General features: G+C 43.9%; 1 protein-coding gene across 4 annotated transcripts in view; it reads left to right on the top strand.

The window, feature by feature from the left end:
- LOC148854085 (phosphatidylinositol 4-kinase alpha 1-like) overlaps positions 1-22,552 on the top strand; it is a 160,043-nt gene that overhangs the window by 91,956 nt on the left and 45,535 nt on the right. For all 4 annotated transcript variants that reach the window (XR_016095034.1, XM_088941758.1, XM_088941757.1 and 1 more), the window contains exons 15-17: positions 21,445-21,634; positions 21,750-21,886; positions 22,030-22,183. Coding sequence is in view for 3 of the 4 variants with exons in the window: in XM_088941758.1 (XP_088797884.1) it covers positions 21,445-21,634; positions 21,750-21,886; positions 22,030-22,183 (481 nt within the window). In the remaining variant the exon portion in view is untranslated. The remainder of the gene's footprint in view (positions 1-21,444; positions 21,635-21,749; positions 21,887-22,029; positions 22,184-22,552) is intronic.

The following is a 22,552-nucleotide window of genomic DNA, read 5'->3' as shown; positions in this document are numbered from 1 at the left end:
TATCAAAATGCAGTAGTGGGAGACAACAGTGATAGCAAGACTAGTGTGATGGTCCCTACTGACTACCTGAATGTTCAAATGACCTCCATTAAGCTGAATGGAGAAAATTATGTACCTTGGGCCAAATCTGTAGAAGTCTTTCTTAAGGCAAAGAAGAAGGTGAAGCACATAAGGGATGAAATACCTTCCACCGATTCTCTTGAGTATGATGATTGGGAGCATGCAGATGCACAAATCATCACATGGTTATGGAATAGTATGGAACCCAAGATTAGTGTAAATTTGTATTCCTTGATACTGCCAAAGAAGTGTGGGACCATGCTAAGAAGTTGTATTCGGGTGAGAACAACACAACCAGAGTATATCACTTGTACCAGGAATACTTTAATCTACAACATGGTAATCAGAGTCTTGAGGAGTACTATGCTAGTATGAGAAACAATCGTAATGAATTGAATGTTTATCGTCCCCTCACTTCTGGTATCAAAATTCAGCAACAACAGAGAGAACAACTTGATGTGACTCAGTTTTTGGTGGGGCTGAAATCTGAATATGAACCAGTGCGGGCTCAAATACTAGGAGGGTCAGCTCTCCCTTCCTTAGAAGAGGTGTTTGCTCAACTCAGGAGGATTTCCATTTGATCTACCGAGAACCCTAATATTTTCAATAGATCAGCCCTAGCGGTATCCAGAGGCTATGGTGTTAGAGGTGGAGCTCAGGGAGCTCAGTCTGGCCGTAGTGGTAGTAGTGGATCGGCATATGGCCGGAGTGGTGGTAGTGGACCTACATATAACCGTGGTAGTGGTCATATTGGAGGTTGAGATTCAGGGGAGCCCATGGCAGAGGACATAGTTCAAGTCCAAGGAGGTGTACACACTGTGGTATGGATGGACATACCATCAATTATTGCTATGACTTTCATGGTCCACCTTCAACTTGGGCCAATCATGCCATGACCAGTGACAGTAGCTTTAGACAAGAGAGCTATTTAGCCGATCAGGTACCTCCTACATCCAAAGATGTTGCTAAGAAGGAGATGATGAGTATTCCTCGTGATGAGTATGAGAGGTTAGTATAGGCCACATCTCAGCAGAACACGGCCACTCTCGCACACTCAGGTATGGCTTGTCTAGCATCCACACCCCTGTTATGGGCCCGGGCATAGGATCTCGTCACGGGTCGGTCCATGGGGAGAACCTCTAGTTTCCCCTTACCCCTCCCTTTTCGTGCAGACCCTATTGTGGCGACCTAAGGGGTGATTTGTCCAAGAGATCACCCTAACTCTCCCTTACTCTTCTCCTTGACTGAAATTTTTGGATGTTTTATTCTTTAATCGCAGCTCCTTAAATAGGAGATTACAAGAGGTAAGATTCCTCCTTGTAGGAAGACTCCTTGTTGAATTTGACTACTTCTAGATAAGACTCCTAACTTGAGAAGGATAAGGATCCCTAAGATAAATCAAACTCCTACTACTCTTTTACTAGTCCTTATTGGAATAGATAAAGTAAGAAACAGATGAGATAAAGTGCAAAAGATAAGATAAGTTGCGACTGGCTAGATAATCCCACGTGGATACTTCATCACTACTGCTGCCGGACACCTCATCACTGTTGCTGCCGGCGGCGGTACTGCTTCCCAACGAACGTCTCAACATTACACCCCTCCTGGGCAACGAGCTTGTCCTCAAGCTCGAGATCTGGATATGCATCATGGATATTAGTCCAGGGGATCCAGGTGGCCTCGGCCGATGGTAGGTTGTCCCATTCCACCAGGACTTCGAGAACACCCCGATTAACTCGAGATCAAATAAGAGCACGAGGCTGGAGAATGGGTTTGCTGTCCTTTAAGGGTGGTAGGGGGGGTACTTGATCAAGGGGAGTACCCGTAAATGGCTTAAGTAAAGATATGTGGAAAGTATCATGGAGTTTGTTGTGTTCTGGCAGTTCTAGCTAATATGCAACTTTTCTTATTCGTCGTAAAACCTTGAAGGGTCCATAAAATTTGGGAGTAGGGGGAGCCCTACGTCTTAGGGAGTGTTGCTGATAGGCTGCAGCTTCAACCACACGAACTGTCCTGGTTTGAGAGTTAATTCCCGATGGTGCTAATCATAGGCATTCTTCATGCGTGATTGCGCTTGCTGTAAGCGGAGAGAGACTTCGGCCAGGAAGGCATCGCGTTCTTGTAGGGAACGATCAATCTCATCCAACTGTGTCAAATCAAGCTCGTAGGACAATAGGCGAGGAGGGTCTCGACCATAGATGACCCGGAATGGTGTCATGCCAAGAGAAGAATGATAGGTTGTGTTGTAACAGTATTCGGCCCAGGGAAGCCAATCAACCCATCAACGCGGTTGGTCTCCCACAAAACAACGGAGGTACATCTCTATCGTATGGTTGACCACCTCTGTTTGACCGTCTGTCTGAGGGTGGTAGGTGGAGGAAAAAGCTAGGGTGGTACCCTGCAACCGAAACAGCTCCTTCCAGAAGGTGCTAGTAAAAACCGAGTCCCTATCACTGATGATGGATTCTGGTAGCCCATGCTGACAGAAAATATGCATAAAGAAAATGTGGGCAACTGAAACCGCACTATACGGGTGGGACAGGGATGAAATGAGCATAAAAGTGATCCACCATCACGAATAAGACAGATTTCCCGCCAACCTTGGGTAGGCCCTCAATGAAGTCCATAGAGATATCAGCCCAGATTTGGGTTGGGAGTGAAAAGGGTTGGAGAAGGCTTGCCAGGTGCAGGTTTTCCCATTTTTGTTGTTGGCACGTGGAGCAATTCTAGATGAAGTCCCGAACCGAAGTCTTCATGCCAGGCCAATGGAAATCGGCTTGGACGCGATGTAATGTCTTCTGAATGCCTTCATGCGTGGAGTTATGTATACTGGAAATGACAGAGGGAATTAAGGAACAGTCGGCTGGGAGGTACATCCATTCTTTGTATAGCACCAGCCCGTCGTGAATGGACCAATTCGAGTTGGTCGTTCCGGACTGTATTTTCTGATCAAGGTCCCTCCACTCTGGTGATTGGGGCAGCATGCTTCTAATGCCTTCTAACAGGGTGACGCGGGGCCGTGAAATCGCACAAAGGAGCATAGCATCTTCATCACGTCTGGATAGGGCATCTGCGGCCCAGTTTAAGGACCCCGCCTTGTAGTCTACCCGGAAATCAAACCCGAGCAGTTTGGTAGCCCAATGTTGTTGAGGCGGAGTGGTAAGCCGTTGTTCCAGCAGATACTTTAGGCTATAGTGATCAGTCTTGACGACGAAGGACCTTCCCCACAAGTATGGCCTCCAGTGTTGCACTGCCTTAGCTAGCCCAATCAACTCGCACTCGTAGGCAGGTAGCTTTAGATGTCGGTCAGCCAGTTTGCGGCTAAAGAAGGCAATTGGGTGCCCTTGTTGTTGCAATACTGCTCCAATACCTACACCGGATGTATCGCATTCGATTGTAAATCTAGGTCAAATTTCGATAACTACAGCACGGGTGTGGAGGAGAGGGCATCCCTTAAGTTCGCAAAGGCGGCGCCTGCTACGTCATCCCATTGGAATGCGTTCTTCTTTAGCATATTGGTTAATGGGGCATCCAATAATCCATAATTTTGTACAAACTTACGGTAGTACCTAGTCAGCCCTAGGAACCCACGGAGAGCCTTGGCGGATTGAGGTTTGGGCCATTCCTGAATTGCTTGGATTTTGGAGCCATCCACTGTGACACCTTGCCCACTGATTATATGTCCCAGATAAAGAACCTGGCACTCCCCAAAAGAACATTTGGGCTGCTTCAGGAAGAGCTTGTGTTGGCGCAAAAGTTCAAAAATAGTCCGCAAATGATGTACGTGTTCAACCCATGATTTACTGTAGACGAGGATGTCATCAAAGAACACTAAGACGAATCTGCGAAGGTAGGGCCAAAATACCTCGTTCATCAGCGACTGGAATGTGGATGGGTTGTTGGTGAGACCGAACGACATAACTAGAAATTCAAAGTGACCATGATGCGTTCAGAAAGTTGTTTTCTCCACATCCTTGGGGGCCATCCGGACCTGAAAATATCCCGATTTGAGGTCAAGCTTCGAGAAGTACTGGGTTCCATGGAGCCCATCCAGTAGCTCGTCCACCACGGGAATAGGGAATTTGTCCTTGACGGTTCTGTTATTGAGCTCTCTGTAATCCACACAAAACCTCCAAGTACCGTCTTGCTTTGGCACCAATAAAACCGGCGAGGAGAAAGGGGAGCGGCTAGGGCGGATGATCCCCTGTTTCATCATGTCCGTACACTGCTTCTCTATCTCGTCCTTCTGCAGATGTGGGTAGCGATATGGCCGGATGACGACCGTTTCTGAACCCGTTATCAGAGGGATCCGATGGTCACACGATCGGGCAGGTGGAAGTTCCTTGGGTTCTTGGAATATATCTGAGAATTCGGTGAGGAGTCTTTCCATATCTGCTGTGTGCATAGTTTCGCCTTGGAGTGTATGCACCTGCGGTTTTTTTGCCTTTACTCTGGTTCCCTGCCAAGTAACTTGTTTTCCATTCAGGTGGAATGACATGGTTAGGGCGCTGAAATCCCATAGGATAGGGCCTAGGGTAATCAACCATTTAATTCCAAGTACTATATCAAATTCATCCAAGGGTAGCACAAATAAATCAGCAGAGAAGGGTTCGGATTCAACTTGTATTTGGATGTTCTTACAGATTCCATGGTTGTGAACCCTCTCTCCATTTGTGACGGCTACCTGTAGTTGTGGTCTGCTTTCCACTGGTAGTTTCAGCTGAAGGGCAGCTTGCTCACTTACAAAATTGTGCGTGCTTCCCGAATCTACGAGGATACGTACTGGTTTCCCCACCACCTGCATCCGTAGTTGCATAGTTTGAGAGGTCTTAATCCCGGTGATGGCGTGGAGGGAGATCTCGGGTTCTAATGCTGTGGGTTCGTCCTCGTCTTCCTCCAGTTTGTCTACCAAAAGGTAGAATAGCCTCTTGCATCTGTGCCCCGCTGAATATAGCTCATCGCAGTTGAAGCATTGCCCTCTTGCCCGACAATCTGCCATCTCGGCTCTGGATAAACGTTTGATGGGGGGTGTCGCCATGCTACTTCTTGTGCTAGGTGCCGATCTAGGAATGATACTTGTGTGAAGCTTTTGTTCCCTGCTGGTTGCCGAAGAAGGGGCCACCCCGGTTGACTTCGAGGGTGTCCATAATGTCGTCGGTCGACCCATGCTAAAGGACCCTCGGCTGATATGTAGTTTACGTTCGAAAGCGCGAGCTAGGTTCATGGCGGTGACCAGGTTGGGAGGATGTTCTGGCGGTGAACATGTCCACCTGCTGATCTAGTCGTATCGAGGCTGCCCTGGCAAGGAGGGTTTGAAAATGGCGCTGGTATTCAGCCACGGTGCCTGTTTGCTTGAGGTTGATTAGTTATCCTAGCGGGTTGCTCGTTAATGGGGGCCCGAACCTGAGGAGGCAGTAGGACTTGAATTGGTCCCAGCTGAACCCGAGTTCCTCCTGCTCCAGTTGGTAGAACCAGAGTTGTGCTTCCTCCGTTAGATGGAACGCAGCCAGACTGACCTTATCTCTTTCTTCGGTACGCTGATTGCGAAAGAATTGTTCACAACGGTATAGCCATCCCAGTGGATCTTCATTGTCGTTGTACGAAGGGAACTCCAGCCTACTGTACTTGGGAACAATTGCGGCTGCCGGGGCGATGATCTATCGTTCGCCAGATGATTTCGCCAAATCTGGTCGACAGCTGTTGGTGGTTGTCGTCCCTTCGGGGCTCTTCTCCCTATTAGAGAAATACGACTCTAGCAAGCGTTGTAGCTCCCGGACATCGTCCTTAACTTCTCATACCTCCACGTGGTTTTCCACGAGCCGGTGCTCCAATTCATGGACCCTGGATGACAGCTGCTCCAGATCGCCCATGACATTTGGCTCTGATACCAAAATGTTATGGACCCGGGCATAGGATCTCGTCATGGGTCGGTCCATGGGGAGAACCTCTAGTTTCCCCTTGCCCCTCCCTTTTCGTGCAGACCCTATCGTGGCGACCTAAGGGGTGATTTGTCCAAGAGATCACCCTAACTCTCCCTTACTCTTCTCCTTGACTGAAATTTTTGGATGTTTTATTCTTTAATCGCAGCTCCTTAAATAGGAGATTACAAGAGGTAAGAGTCCTCCTTGTAGGAAGACTCCTTGTTGAATTCGACTGCTTACAGATAAGACTCCTAACTTGAGAAGGATAAGGCTCCCTAAGATAAATCAAACTCCTACTACTCTTCTACTAATCCTTATTGGAATAGATAAAGTAAGAAGCAGATAAGATAAACTACAAAAGATAAGATAAGCTGCGACTGGCTACATAATCCCACGTGGACACTTCATCACTGCTACTGTCGGACACCTCATCACTGTTGCTGCCGGCGGCGGTACTGCTTCCCAATGAAAGCGTCCGCAACAACCCCATCCCTGGATTATTGATTCTTGAGCCTCCGATCACATGACTGAAACTCTAAGTGTGTTTTCTTCCCTCTCTCATTGCTCAACATCACAATCTGTTACCCTTGCTAATGGTTCCACATCCTCCATTTGTGGTGTTGGTAATGTTGACCTGGACCCCGTATCCCTATCCTCAGTTTTGTATGTCCCTAAATTTCCTTTTAATCTTATGTTTGTTAGTAAGTTGACCAAGTCTCTTAATTGCTCCATTACCTTTTACCTGTCTTCGTGTGTTTATCAGGATCTCAAGACGGGGATGAAGATTGGTGGAGGGCATGAAGCTGGTGGATTGTATTATCTTGATGGTGGTGGAAGTACGTCAACAACTCTCCAATCGTTCCTCTCTCCTCTCTAGTGGCACTGTCGATTTGGTCATCCTTCATGTTGGATTGAAATCTCTCTATGTATGAGTGTTCGGCTGATAGGAGTTCTTATTAGCCTATATTTAAATTTAAGTTATCCTGTACTGGGCCTGTGTTAATGGGCCTAAGCCTGTTTAATGTTTTTAAGTTGTCTGGGTGTCCCTTCACTAATCAGGGGCATTCCAGTAATTCCTTGTATCATTGTACTACATTCTAATATAAATAACAGTATTGTCGACTGAGCTATTCAGTTCGACATTCACAGCATTTCAGAAGTCTTTTTCTCTTCTCTACTACTTCAAATACAGATCCTAAGCTCACATGGTATCAGAGCATTAGCTTCTCCCTGGTTTCAGCCGGTGCACTCTCTCTTCTCTTGCTGTCTTTTCATCTTCTTTCTTCTTTTTTTGGGTTGCTGCAGTGAAAACCTAGGGTCGTAAGAGAACAAAGCAAGTTTGAACCTAGGGTTTCCCTTGGTTGTAGGGCTCAAGGGAAGTAAGACCCAGAAGCAGATGTCCTACTAGGTTATTTCCAGCAAATAGTAGCTATTTGGCTCTTAAGAGAGATCTGTATAGGACAGACCTAGTTGAGGACTGATTTCAGCAGTCCTAGCACTAGCCGAAAGGGGGAGAGCTTCTTCTACAGTTGCAGCTTCGAAGCTCCAGCAAGACTTGCACAACACAGTGGTAAAGAGCCCTAATTTCAGGTCGGTTATTAACCCAGAACCTCTCACTTGCTGCTGTACCCGAACTGCTTCAGCCCAAGTGAAGTCTACCTAGCGAGCTACCGGCACCTGATTGTCCAGCACTGTGAACACTTAGGCCAGCTCTAAACAGAGCCATCTACTCTAGGACTGAAGTCAGGATCTCCTCGCTATCTGGAGAAGTTTCCTCTAGAGATAACAGACCTGCCCCAAGGTCCTCAAACCTGGAAAACCCTAATCTGCACAGCTTGCAAATTACAAGTGTGCTACTGAATGAGTATAACTTCAGAGAGTGGTCCGTCTCAGCAAAGCTTTTCATTACTTCCTGTGATCTCACAGGCTATTTAGATGGGGACAAGAAGGAATCTGAAGTCGGCAGTCTTGAGCATGCCGTGTGGCGCAAGGAAAATGCCACAGTCATGTCTTGGTTGCTGGCCTCCATGACTCCTCGGGTTGCCAGAACTGTTCATCATTTTCCCTACAGCTGCTAAGATTTGGGAAAAGGTATCTAAGACCTACGGCCAGAAGAAGAACAATGCTAGAATCCACAGATTGAACCAAGACATTGCAGCTCTAAGGCAAGGAGATATGACGGTTGCAACATACTTTGCAACTCTAGAAGGCCTTTGGGAAGAGCTTGATCATCACTTGATATTGGATTGGGAAAATGCCAGGGACAAGGAGACATGATAAGCAAATTGAAGAGAGCAGAGCCTTCAAGTTTCTGGCTGGCCTAGACCCAGTGTATGAGGGTATAAGGTCACAAATTCTAGGGAGAGATGAATTGCCGGAGCTACACCATGTCTATTACCTGGTGAGAAAGGAAGAAGTCAGGAGAAAGGAGATGCAAGTTGACTCTCAGACACTGTCAACTGAACTATCTGGAGAACATTCAGCCCTAGTCTCCACTAAGGGAAACAGATATCCAGACAAGAAGTCCCTCAAGTGCACCCACTGTGGTGGTGAGAAACATACAAAAGAAAAATGTTGGGTCCTGTATCCTCATCTGAAGCCAACTGCATTAAGAAAGGACAAGAGACAACATAAGGGTCATACGGCAAGTGGGAATCTTGCCACCAACAACAATAGTGGTGACAACTCACAAAGTACTCCAACAGTGTCTTCTTCCTCCATAGGGCAGGTTGCTGACTCCTCTGGAACTGGTACTTTGGGCTTCACGGCTAGTGAGGTAAAGGTTCTCAGCCAGGCATTAGCCCGTCTAAAAAACAATTCTTTTGCTTCCCCTCTCTTGCCAGATCAGGTACAGTCTCTGCCTTTAGTGTAACTAGCTCCATTGAATCCACTTCTTGGGTGATTGATTCCGGAGCAATTGACCATATGACACATATGTCCTCCTTATTCTCTTCATATCATTTGTTGTCTGGCCAGGATAAGATGAGTGTGGCTAATGGATCTTTCTCCACCATCTCCGGAAAGGGGGTGGTTGACCTAAGCAAGGACTTCTCTCTTAAACCAGTCCTACATGTTCCTAGTCTTACCTCAAATCTTTTGTCTGTTTCAAAGCTTACAAAAAATTTGAACTGTAGTATAACTTTTTTCCCTACTCATTGTAAATTGACGAGGAGAACGATTGGGAGTGGTCATGAGTATGGAGGCCTCTACTATTTTGATGCAGACATCGGCTCAGCCCTACAAGCTTCTGCTGCTACTAGTCCAGAAAGTGTGGAGTCTGTAGAGAACACTGATGTAGGCCCCACAGCTATGGTCCCACTATGTTCGTAGGGTAGAAGGTGTTCTAGTCTTTCTAGGGTTAGCTGGTGGTAAGTTAGTTATTTCAGTTGTTATTTATTTCAGTCTTATTTTGTTCTATTTGTTATGTAAATACTAAGGGTAGATCTTTCCTTTCCATGTAATGAGCATAACCTATAAATACTAAATAAAGTGGCAGCGGCAGAACATTAAGCTTATGTTCCTCCTTTCATCTCTTGTGTTCTACTGCTCTCTTCTCTCTTTCTCCTCTCTTCTCTATACTTTTTCCTTCTATTTTCAAACCTGAAGTCCATTAGGGTTCAAGACTGATAGCAGTCTTGAACGTCTACTTGGTATCAGAGCTAGGCTTTCTCATGTGAGTCTAGTCCAGCCGACCACATGAGAACCATCTAAGGCTGGAAGCTGAGAAAGTAGAGTTCGTTGACTGATTCTTGGAGATCGCCGAAGGGTTTAGCAGCTGTTTGAAGATTTGCCACAGTTGCAGAGTGTTGGTGATCAGGAAGAATCAGAGAAGGCTAGGGTTTGGGTAACCTTGGAAGGCAGCGAACAGCATTCTCTTGTAAGTTTTTTATTTTCTAAGAGAAGTACTATCAGAGAAGATAGGTTGGACCTATCTAGAAAGGGCGGCCGAACCACTCTAGGGTTTTCTTCCTTCTATTCTCTAGGGTTTTGTCTTTACCCTACGGCAAACCCTAATACTGGGCTGAACCTTGTGATCTACCTGTGAAACTTTTCTTAAGTTCTCTCCTCAACATTGACCAGTTTTAGGGTTTCATATTAACCCTACTACAAGTCTTATCCGTACGGTACTGTCTGGAATGTGCAGCTGAGAATTTGCTTTTAAGGACTGATTAAAACCTTAATTCTGCCTCAGCATATCAGGTTATTCTCCAAGCTGTTTTCAGATTTTTTTTTTTTTTTTTTGGGGGGGGGGGGGGTGGGGCTTCGAACTCTTCTAAGGGGTGAAAACTGTACGGACTGTTGCTGTTGTGTTTGCTAATTGGTTTCAGATCAGACTTATACCTGTTTCATGCATATCTATCGTGAATACAGATTGGTTCTATACTGATTTTGTGATTGTGGTTGATAGTCCAAGTGCTGTTTTTTACTGTAATACCTTAATTTTGAGACTACTGGTTCTTGACTGAAATGGAGCTTAAGAATCAGGTAGAAGGCAGTTTTGGGAACAACAATTATGGTGGTGTTTCTGAGATAGGTTTTCAGATTACAACCGTAAGATTTGATGGATCAAACTATTTGGAAAGGGCCCAATCAGCCATGATGGCTATTGGGGGAAGGGGTAAAGTAGGGTATCTCTTGGGAGATGTGAAAGAACCCCCCAAGGGACACCCCATGTATACCAAGTGGGTCCAAGAAAACTACTTGGTGATGACATGGTTGTGTAATTCTATGCAGCCTCATATCAACCGAAATTACTTGTGGGCAAAGACAACCAAGGAGATATGGGATGTTATGAAAGAAACTTACTCCCAACCTCTTACACCGGCCCTTGTAGCTATTAAACCCAAATCAGGGGGTGATTCAGAGAGGGACAGGAAGAAGGAAGATAAAAGGGATGTGGTATGTGAGCATTGTAAGAAACCAAAACCCACAAAAGAAACATTTTGGAAGTTGCATCCTCATTTGGTCCCGGCAAAGTTGAGAAGCAAGAAGGGTAATGCTAATGTGGCCGTGACTACTAACTCAGCATCCTCGTCTGGCACAAGAGGCACACCCTTAGAGACCTTAGCTGCAGTTCAGGCTGCTCTAATACAGTTGGAAAAGGAAGTTGGCAACTCAGCTCAGTCACCGCAGTCACCATTAGCCCCTGCCACATTTGCTTTCGCACATTCAGGTACTCGAGCCTCAGCTCCAGGTACTACTGAACCCTATTAGGTAATAGATTCAGGTGCATCCGACCATATGACTAGCTTGCCTTCATTGTTTACCACTTATCATTTTTCTTCTGGTAGGGATAAAGTATCTATTATTGATGGCTCTCTTGTCCCTATTTCTGGAAAGGGTGACATCAAGCTCTCGGATACTATCTCCTTGTCTTCTGTCTTGCATGTTCCTAAGCTTGATACTAACCTTCTTTCAATTAGTAGTATTACCAAACATATGAACTGCTCAGTAACTTTTTTCCCTGACCGATGTGTTTTTCAGGACCTGGAGACGAAGAAGGTGATTGGGACTAGCCGTGAGACGAATGGGATCTATCTGCTCGAGGAGAGCTCTCGTCGGGAAGGGTTAGTGGATAAGAAGTCACTTGTTTCTCAGATTGTGAGTCCGGTTATGCTTTGGCATAACCGATTGGGTCATTTGTCTTTTGATCCTTAAAGAGTTTGTTTCTTACTTTGTTTGAGTCTATTGAGTTGTCCCAATTGAAATGTAAAAGTTGTGAGTTTGCTAAACATTATAGAAACTCTTATTCATTGAGTAATAAAAGGAGTAATAGTTCTTTTGATATTGTGCATACTGATGTTTGGGGGCCATATCACATCCCTTCTATGGGTGGGTATAGATATTTTTTGTTATTTGTTGATGACCATACTGGGTTTTCTTGGGTTTATCTTATGTGTTCACGAGATGAGGTTCCCGCCCTGACCCAAAACTTCCACCAAATGATCCTAACCCAGTTTGATGCCAAGATCAAAGTTCTTAGATCTGATAATGCAAAGGAATACTTTGTTAAGCCATTGGCATCTTACCTTCTTAATCATGGGGTTATCCACCAGAGCGCTTGCCCTCATACACCTCAGTAGAATGGGGTTGAAGAAAGGAAGAATAGGCCCATCTTGGAGGTGGCTAGAAGTATTATGTTTACCTCTAATGTCCATATTCGCTTTTGGGGTGATGCTATCCTCACGATAGTATATCTTATTAATCGGGTTCCTTCCCGGGTTCTTGATATGAAACCTCCTTTTTCCCTTCTATACCCAAATGAGTTGTTTAGTGTTCCCCTTAAAACATTTGGTTGTACCTGTTTTGTTCAGCTTCTCGGACCCCATCACTCCAAGTTTGAACCCAAGGCCTCCAAATGCATCTTTCTTGGTTATGCACAAACTCAAAAGGGTTATTGCTGCTATGATCCTGTCTCAAGGAAGAAGTTTGTCTCCATGGATGTCACTTTCTTTGAGGAGACACCCTACTATTCTCGGGTTTCTCCTCAGGGGGAGAGCAGTGAGAGTGGGGATTTGGGTCCTTTTCTTCAGGGGGAGCGCAGTGAGGGTAGGATTAATACTTTTGGGGCTGTTCCTTTACCTATTCCATTGGGTGATGAGGGCTGCAGTAGTGAGGGTGGTCAAAGGGATCAGGAGTTGAGAATCTATCACAGGCGATGCAGGCAGGTTGATCCCGGTCATCAACAGTCCAGGCCAGCTCCAACCTCTTCTACGGCTCCAAGTCCAGGTATTACAGTCCCAGGACCCACAGATACTCCTTCCATTGTTGCCACTTCACCCCCTGCAGACGACCTTGACCTTCCCATTGCCATCCGTAAAGGAAAACGGCATTGCACCACATCTACAGCCCACTGCATTTCCTAGTTTTTATCCTATGATCGCCTATCTCCCTCCTATAGGTCCTATCTTACTTCCATTGTTAATGTCCCTATTCCAAGAACAGTGCAAGAAGCCCTATCAGTTCCGGAGTGGAGAGGTGCAATGCAAGTTGAAATGGATGCCCTGTTGAAAAATAATACCTGGGAGCTAGTTGATCTGCTCAAAGGAAAGAAACCAGTTGGATGCAGATGGGTATTTACTGTGAAGCACAATGTGGATGGCTCCATTGAGAGGTACAAAGCTCGGCTAGTTGCAAAAGGGTTCACCCAGACTTATGGTATAGATTACTTGGAGACATTTGCCCCGGTAGCCAAGATGACCACCATTCGAGTTCTATTATCTCTTGCAGCAAGCCACACTTGGCCTTTGTACCAAATGGACGTTAAAAATGCTTTTCTGAATGGAGACCTGCAGGAAGAGGTTTACATGCAATTGCCTCATGGATTCTATGATACAGAGACAGGTAAGAAGGTCTGTCGGCTCAATAAGGCATTGTATGGTTTGAAGCAGTCACCTAGAGCTTGGTTCGATAGATTCAGACTAGCCCTTGGGAAGTTCGGTTATGTACAGGCCCAGTCAGATCATACACTGTTCATCAAGAGGGTGGAGTCCTCTCTGACACTACTTGCAGTATATGTTGATGATATTGTGGTGACAGGAAATGACAGCCATGAGATTGAGTCCCTCAAACAGCTACTTCATCAAGAGTTTGAGGTGAAAGATCTTGGTGCACTACGGTATTTTTTGGGTATTGAGGTTGCTAGATCTAAACATGGGATCTTTGTCTTTCAGAGGAAATATGTTCTAGATCTGTTGGCGGAAACTGGAATGTTAGGTGTCAAGCCTGCGGATACACCCATTGAACAGAACCATAGGATTAGTGCATAGAGTGGGGAGCTTCTTGAAGACAAAGTTATGTTCCAGCGAATAGTGGGAAAGCTCCTATATCTCTGCCTCACTCGGCCAGATATCAGTTATGCGGTTAGTGCTGTCAATCAGCACATGCATTCTCCTAGAACTACGCTCCTTCTTGTAGCAGAAAGAATTTTAGAATACTTGAAGAGATGCCCGAGTAGAGGTATACTGTTCAAGAATAATGACCACATGAAGGTGGAGGCCTATACGGATGTCGATTGGGATGGGAGTGTTGATGACAGAAGGTCTACCTCTGGATATTGTGCCCTTGTGGGAGGTAACCTTGTCTCTTGGAGGAGTAAAAAACAGAGTGTTGTCTCCCGATCTAGTGCTGAAGCTGAATACAGGTCAATGGCTAACGGAGTGGCTGAGATCACTACTTGAGGAGTTGGGTATTGAGTATGAGAAGCCCCTGATGTTGTATTTTGATAATCAAGCGGCTATTAATATAGCACACAATCCGATGCAGCATGACATAACTAAACATATTGAAGTTGATCGACATTTTGTACGAAAGAGGGTCTCATCACAAGAAATGTGTCTCCCGTACATCACCTCCAACATGCAGCTAGTAGATATCCTCACCAAAGCTGTACCAAGGAAGAAGCTAGAGGTGGATCTATCCAAGTTGGGAATGATAAACATTTATTCCCAACTTGAGGGGGAGTGTAGAGAACACTGATGTGGGCCCCATAGCTACGGTCCCACTATGTTCATAGGGTAGAAGGTGTTCTAGTCTATCTAGGGTTAGCTGGTGGTCAGTTAGTTATTTCAGTCTTATTTTGTTTTATTTGTTATGTAAATACTAAGGGCAGATCTGTCCTTTCCTCCTTTCAACTCTTGTGTTCTACTGCTCTCTCTTCTCTCTTTCTCCTCTCTTCTCTATACTTTTTTCTTCTATTTTCGAACCTGAAATCCATTAGGGTTCAAGACTGATAGTAGTCCTGAACGTCTACTGAGTCAATAGCTAGGCTGCACCTGTGGCATGCTAGGCTAGGCCATGTGTCTTTCTCTTCATTAGCAATGTTGTTTTCCGAATTGTTTAAGGGCATTCCAAGTCAGAGTTTAATTTGTGATGTGTGTCAAATGTCAAAACATTGTAGAACAGTGTATCCAACTTCCAGTAATGAAATTCGAGCTCCTTTTGATTTGGTTCATTCGGATGTTTGGGGACCTTCACCCACTGTTTCCATTGATGGCTTCCGTTACTTTATCAGTTTTATTGACCATTATTCTCGGTGCACATGGATTTATCTGTTAAAAGGACGAGACGAAGTACCACAGATAACTATGGCTTTTTGCAAGATGATTAAAACACAATTTGATAAGATGATTAAGCAATTCCGGTCAGACAATGCTGTTGAACACTTTGAAAAATCCCTGAACTCATTCATGGAAGATGCTAGCATGTTACACCAGTCATCCTGTGCTAATACCCCTAAGCAAAATGGAGTTGTTGAGCGCAAGAACAAACATCTATTGGAGACAGCTCGGGCCCTACTATTTCAGCACAAAGTGCCCAAGCAACACTAGTCTCAAGCTGTACTCACTACATCATACCTGATAAATCGGATGCCATCTAAGGAATTGGGTATGAAGACCCCTTTCTCTGTTTTGTGTCCCACTCTTCCAGAATTTCCTCTTCCCTCACGGGTTTTTGGCTGTATATGTTTTATACATGTGAAGGATCCAAAGAAAACCAAGCTGGATCCCAAGGCTACAAAGGGAATATTTTTGGGGTACTCTCCTACACAAAAGGGGTACAAGTGTTATGATCCTGTCTCCAAGAAAAAGTATGTCACCAGAGATGTAGTCTTTTTTGAGTCTCAACCCTATTTCCAGTTTTCTCAGAATCCTCTTCAGGGGGAGACTAGTGGATTGGAAGAGGATTCTCATTCTCCCTCCTTTTTTGTTCCCCTATCTGACTCAGGTCTTCCATCACCTTCCACTACTCCTAGTTGTGGCATTCCAGGTCAACCTAGTAAGGCTCTAAATGTGCCAGTTACTCCTCCTGATGCAGTAGATGCTCCTGAAGATTCCAATAGGCAACAAAAGGAGATACTTACATACAACAGAAGGAAAAAGGGCTCTTAACCTCATGACTGCAACCAGTTGGACTCAGATCAATCTGTCTCTGCAATTCAAGGTAATTCTGACTCACAGACTTTGGATTTGGATCTTCCTATTGCTCTTCGTAAGCCTATCCGTTCTTGTACCACCCGGCATCCCATAGCTGATTTTGTTTCTTACTCACATTTATCTCTTGCCTATCACTCCTTTGTGTCTGCTCTTTCCTCTGTACGTGTTCCTTCTAGGTACTCAGAGGCAACATCTGATCCAAGGTGGAAAGAAGCTATGAATGAAGAGATGAAAGCCCTAATGAAAGCAAGAACTTGGGAATTAGTGGACCTGCCAGAGGGGAAAGGCACTGTTGGGTGCAAGTGGGTATTTACAGTAAAGCACAGGGAGGATGGGTCAATCGAGAAGTACAAGGCCAGACTTGTGGCAAAGGGATTTACTCAAAAGGAAGGAATTGACTACAAAGAAACCTTTGCCCCAATAGCAAAGCTCAACACAATCCGGGTTCTATTGTCACTAACAGCAAATTTCTCATGGGAACTTCATCAGCTGGATGTGAAGAATGCCTTCCTAAATGGTGATCTTCATGAAGAGGTATTCATGGAACCTCCATCAGGCTATGATGTTGGCAAGAAGGTGTGTAAACTAAGGAAAGCATTATAAGGCTTGAAGCAGTCTCCTCGGGCATGGTTTGAGAGACTTTGTATGGCCATGAAGAAAGTGGGGTACACTCAGAGTGGTGCGGATCATACCTTGTTTACAAGGAGACAGGATAGCAAACTTACGACACTCATTGTTTATGTGGATGATATGGTGATTACCGGCAATGACTTGGAAGAGATAAAAAGACTGAAGGAGTTCCTAGCTTCAGAATTTGAGATCAAAGACTTGGGAAATCTGAGATATTTTCTTGGGATTGAAGTTGCTAGATCAAGAGAAGGAATCTACATATGTCAACGGAAATATGTGCTAGATCTCCTAGAGGAAATAGGCATGATGGGATGCAGGCCAGCAGACACTCCAATAGGATAGAACCATGGCCTACAAGAATCAATGGGGAGGACTACTGTGATAGAGAAAGATACAAAGGAAAGCTGATATACTTATCCCTTACTCAGCCAGATATTGCCTATGCAGTGCATGTTGTCAGTCAATTCATGCACTCACCAAAGATCCCTCACATGAGAGCAGTTGAAAGAATTCTCAGGTACTTGAAGACTTGCCCAGGGAAGGGAATTCTATTCAGAAAAAACAATAGACTTGAAATTGAAGCCTACACTGATGCAGATTGGGCTGGGTTTGTTGGAGACAGAAAATCAACCTCAGGTTATTGTACATTTGTGGGAGGAAACCTGGTCACATGGCGCAGTAAGAAGCAGAATGTAGTGGCTAGATCAAGTGTAGAAGCAGAATATCGAGCTATGGCCCACGGGGTTGCTGAACTCTTATGGCTCAAAACTCTTCTTAATGAGCTTGTCATTAAGGCTGAAGGTCCTCTCAGGCTATATTGTGACAATAAAGCTGCTATCAACATTGCCAACAATCCCGTTCAGCATGATAGGACAAAACATATTGAGATTGATCGACACTTTGTTAGAGAGAGAATTGCCTCGGGTGAACTCTGTGTGCCTTATACTCCATCTTAGATGCAAATTGCAAATGTATTGACTAAAGGGCTGGCAGCAGCAAAGTTTAGGGGAATACTTAGCAAGCTAAACATGATTGATATCCATGCTTAGCTTGAGGGGGAGTGTTGGATTAAAGTCTCTCTATGTATGAGTGTTCGGCTGATAAGAGTTCTTATTAGCCTATACTTAAGTTTAAGTTATCTTGTACTGGGTCTGTGTTAATGGGCCTAAGCCTGTTTAATGTTTTTAAGTTGTCTGGGTGTTCCATCACTAATTAGGGGCATTCCAGTAATTCCTTGTATCATTATACTACATTCTAATATAAATAACAGTATTGTTGACTGAGCTACTCAGTTCGACATTCACAGCATTTCAGAAGTCTTCTTCTCTTCTCTACTACTTCGAATACAGCTCCTAAGCTCACACTTCACTGAAAGTTTTGAAGTCTTTGGTTCCTTCATTGAGTCATCTTTCTGTTTTGGATTGTGAGTCGTGTCAGTTGGGGAAACATCATCGTGTTCCCTTTAGTCCTAGAATTGATAATCGTGTATCGAGTCCTTTTTCTTTGGTTCATTCAGATGTCTGGGGTCCTTATAAAGTGATGTCATACAATGGATATAAATATTTAGTCATTTTTGTTTATGATTATTCAAGGATGACGCAGCTCTATTTAATGAAAGAAAGAAGTGAATTGTTTACTATTTTCCAAAAGTTTTATGCTGAGTTTCGCAACCAATTTGGTGTTCACATTCAAATTTTTCGTTCTGATAATTGTTGTGAATATCTCTCTTCATCATTTCAGGACTACCTAGACCAACATGGCATTACCCATCAGACTTCATGTACCTACACCCCACAACAAAACGGGGTGGCTGAGAGAGAATTGTCAACTCTTGGAAACAGCTCGGTCCCTCTATGTTCCCAAATCCTTTTGGAGTGATTGCGTGCTTACTTACTACTTCTTGGTCAACCGGATGCCCATTTCTATCCTTGATGGTCATTCCCTATTCACTACATTGTTTCCTACCTTGTTTCCGTTTCCTCTCTCTCCTCGAGTTTTTGGATGTGTTTGTTTTGTTCATAATCTAGGGCCAGGAATGGACAAGTTAGATGCACGGTCTATTAAGTGCATCTTCCTTGGCTATTCCCGAACTCAAAAAGGGTATAAGTGTTATCACCCTAGTTCTCGATGTCCCTTTGTATGTGCTGATGTTACTTTCTTTGAGTCTACTCCGTTCTTCTTGGGGTCCGGTGATGTTTCTTCCTCCTCATCACCTCCTCCCCTTCCTCTTCCAGTTGTGGACTTTGTACCTCTTGTTCTCGCAGTGACCAAGTATTTGCCTCCGGTGCCACCACTTGTTGAACAACCACCGATCCATCACGTGTATACACATCACCCACATGTACCAGCACCTCCTCCAACTTCATCATCGTCGACAGATCCGATAGCTGTTACCACACCAGCCCTGACCCCAGTATCTGATCTTGATCTTCCCATTGCCTTGTGGAAAGGTAAGCACAGTTGTACTCTTCATCATATTTCTAATTATGTTTCACTGACTCACCTTTCTTCCCATTACCAGTTTATCTCTTTGTTATCCTCTGTTGTTATACCTAAGGATGTCCAAGAAGCCCTTGCCTCTCCAGGATGGTGTCGTGCGATGGAAGAACTCTCAGCTCTTGCTCATAATCATACATGGGAACTCACCACTCTTCCTCCTGGTAAGCAGGCTGTTGGCTGTAAGTGGGTTTATACGGTTAAGTACTTACCTGATGGTAGTGTAGAGCGTCTGAAAGCTAGATTGGTTGCCAAAGGGTATTCCCAAACTTATGGTATTGATTACATAGAGACTTTCTCCCCGGTTGCTAAGATTGGTTCAGTCCGTGTTGTGATTTCTCTTGCTGCGATGTATGATTGGCCCCTCTCAGAGGGAGGATGGTAAGGTGTGTTGGCTACTGAAGGCCATTTATGGGCTTAAACAGTCTCCTCGAGCATGGTTTAGCAGATTTAGTGAGGTAGTAAAGAAGTTTGGTATGAAACAGTGCCAAGTTGACCATTCCGTCTTCAGTCATGACTCTCAGGCAGGGAAGATCCTATTAGTGGTGTATGTAGATGATATTGTCATTACCGGGAATGATAAAATGGGCATTGACAGGTTGAAGATCTTTCTGCAAGATCATTTTCAGACAAAGACCTTGGTAAATTGAAGTTTTTCTTGGGGATAGAAGTAGCAAGGTCCAAGCATGGTATTAACTTGTGTCAGAGAAAATATGCTCTTGATTTGCTTGAAGAAACAGGTTTGTTAGGTGCTAAACCAGCTGAAACTCCTATGGAAACAAACACTAAGCTGAGCAGTGATATGGGTGCAGTGTTTGAAGACCCTGGCAGATACCGGCAGCTGGTAGGTAAACTAAACTGCCTAACCATCACTCGACCAAGCATTTCATTCACAGTTAGTGTGGTAAGTCAGTTCATGCAGAAACCTTTGGTTCCACATTGGGATGCGGTTATAAGGATTGTGAGGTATTTAAAGGGGGCTCCTGGTTGCGGTTTGATATACAGAAGTGGTGGAAAACTTGAAATAGAAGGATATACTGATGCTGATTGGGTAGGTTCTGTATCTAATAGGAGATCTACCACAGGCTATTGCACTTTTCTTGGGGGTAATCTGGTGACATGGAAAAGCAAGAAGCAAACAGTTGTGCAAGAAGCAGTGTAGAGGAAGAATATAGAGCTATGGCACATACTACTTGTGAATTAGTGTGTCTAAGGAACCTTCTACAGGAGATGGGATACACTGTTGATACTCCAATGAAGCTCTACTGTGACAATCAGGTTGCAGATTTGTTTACTAAACAAATAGAGGTTGACTATCACTTTGTTAGAGAGAAGGTGCTGAGTGGAGTGATAGACACTGCATATGTCAACACAGGGAATCAGTGTGCAGATTTGTTTACTAAAGGGTTGAGTTGGGGGAGAGTGGACTACATATGTAACAAGCTGGGATTATATGATATATACTCTCCATCTTGAGGGGGGGTGTTAATGTCGAGTATGTAGGGGTAATTTTATCTTTGTGCTTGTGTTTAGGTGCTGATGTGTAAGTTTATGTTAGATTTAATGTCCATAACTTAAGTAGGGGCATATGTGACTTTTCCACATTATTTTAGTAATATAAAATACATCTGGCCGAATGGGAGAGTGAACTTTTTCTCTCATTTGAACCAGAATCTTTTCTCCTTGTTTCTCCTCTGCTCTTCTCCTTTCTCTCTTTCTCTCCTTCTCTCTTCTCTCTCTCTTCCTTGACTGTTATCAGTCTAACAGGCAGACCGAACACTAACACATGCAAAACAGAATATATTCACACTTTTATTTTCTTCTTTTATATTCTTTCTTTCTTTCCGCTTTTTTTTTTGGCCTCATCATTTTGACAACTATGTTAGCTTCTTAAGCAGGGATAGGAAATAGAGATAGAGAATAGGTAGGTAGGTTTCCTAAAGTTCTTTTCCTGATAGTCATCTTAGCTCTGTTTGACAAGTATCTCATTTTCCTGACTGTCAGTTTACTTTCAAAATGCTCCACCATTGGATCCTATATCATCTTGGATGTGCATTTTTCTCCTAATGGCAGAATCAGATAAGTAGATAGAAGGCTAGAAGGCCTTCACACCTGTAATCGTTACTGGGTCTTCCATGTGGGGAACATCTGCCATGGCTGTATTCAAACCACTGCACCATGCATCTGAGATTAAGTAGATGCTCTTGTAGAACATCACATAAAATAAATGTTTCATTGCTGAACTGAAGGAGAGATACCTTCTAATTGCTATGATGTTTTCTCAGTTAATTCTTATAATTCTTCACTAATTTGGCATTTAAATGAACCTTTTCCTTGAAAAAGAATTTGGGCAGTTTTTATCCACATATGGAATCTCAACTTTGTCTCCTTGGACGTTGCAGAGCTGCATTGGGTTGGTTTGCTTATGAACCTGAGTGGTATGAAACAAGCAGCAAGAATTTTGCTCAGAGTGAGGCACAGTCTGTGTCTGTATTTGTCCATTATCTTTTGAATGAGCGAGCGGATGTTCTTCAGTTGGACTCATCTTTGAAAGAACGGGGGCGTGAGAATGAAAGTTCTTTGGGTGATATGGTAGAAATTAATAAGCTTGAATTATGGTGTACATCCTTAGCAGCTACCTTCCATGAATTTAGATTTGAAATATACTATTTTTGCAGCTAACTCAGAGTATGATAATCCTTTGCAGAAAGATCAATACCACCCCATTTGGGGCCATATAGACAACTATGCTGTCGGAAGAGAGAAACGGAAACAATTACTATTAATGCTATCCCAGCATGAGGCTGAACGACTTGAAGTCTGGGCTCAACCTTCAAATACAAAGTAATTTTGATCAAGTTTCTGGTTTCAGTATTCATGTTTGTTAGGGAATATTTTCCATACTACTATAAAAATATTTTTCATATATCCTTAATAATTATGTTCCTTGGTTATTTATTTACAATCTCAAGTTTTATTTCTTACAGGGAAAACACGTCATCCCGACCTAAAATTAGCTCAGATAAATGGGTTGAATATGCTAGGACTGCATTTTCTGTGGATCCTCAGATTGCTTTTTGCTTATCTTCAAGGTTTCCAACAGTTTCCTCATTGAAGGCTGAAATATCCCAACTGGTTCAGGTATGCTTGAAATGCATTTATAATCTGCCTTTTCTCACTCTTCTTTTTTATAGGCAGCACAAAATTGGTCACGTAATGCCCTCAGGAAACAAATGGCCATGGTTATAATGAGATTAATTGCAACAGAATTTAATACAATTATGTAGATGCAGAAAAAGGAAAGAAGGAAATTGGGGAAGAATAATAATTCTTGAAGACAAGAAAAGATTAGACAAATGAACATAGTGATGATGAGATTAGTTGCAACAGTTTTAATATGATGATGTAGATGTGGGAAAAAAGGAAGAAGGAATTTTCAAAAGTGGGCCCTACAACCCATCCTCCTCTAGTGCAGGTTCAAGTACCCCTACAGCTGTGAAAACTTGCAAG

This window comes from Nelumbo lutea, chromosome 4, assembly GCF_056320005.1.
Source record: "Nelumbo lutea isolate HS-2025 chromosome 4, American lotus-T2T, whole genome shotgun sequence".
NCBI classification, from domain to species: domain Eukaryota; kingdom Viridiplantae; phylum Streptophyta; class Magnoliopsida; order Proteales; family Nelumbonaceae; genus Nelumbo; species Nelumbo lutea.
Note: the sequence above shows the minus strand (reverse complement) of the source record. Positions and strands in the feature narration are given on the sequence as shown.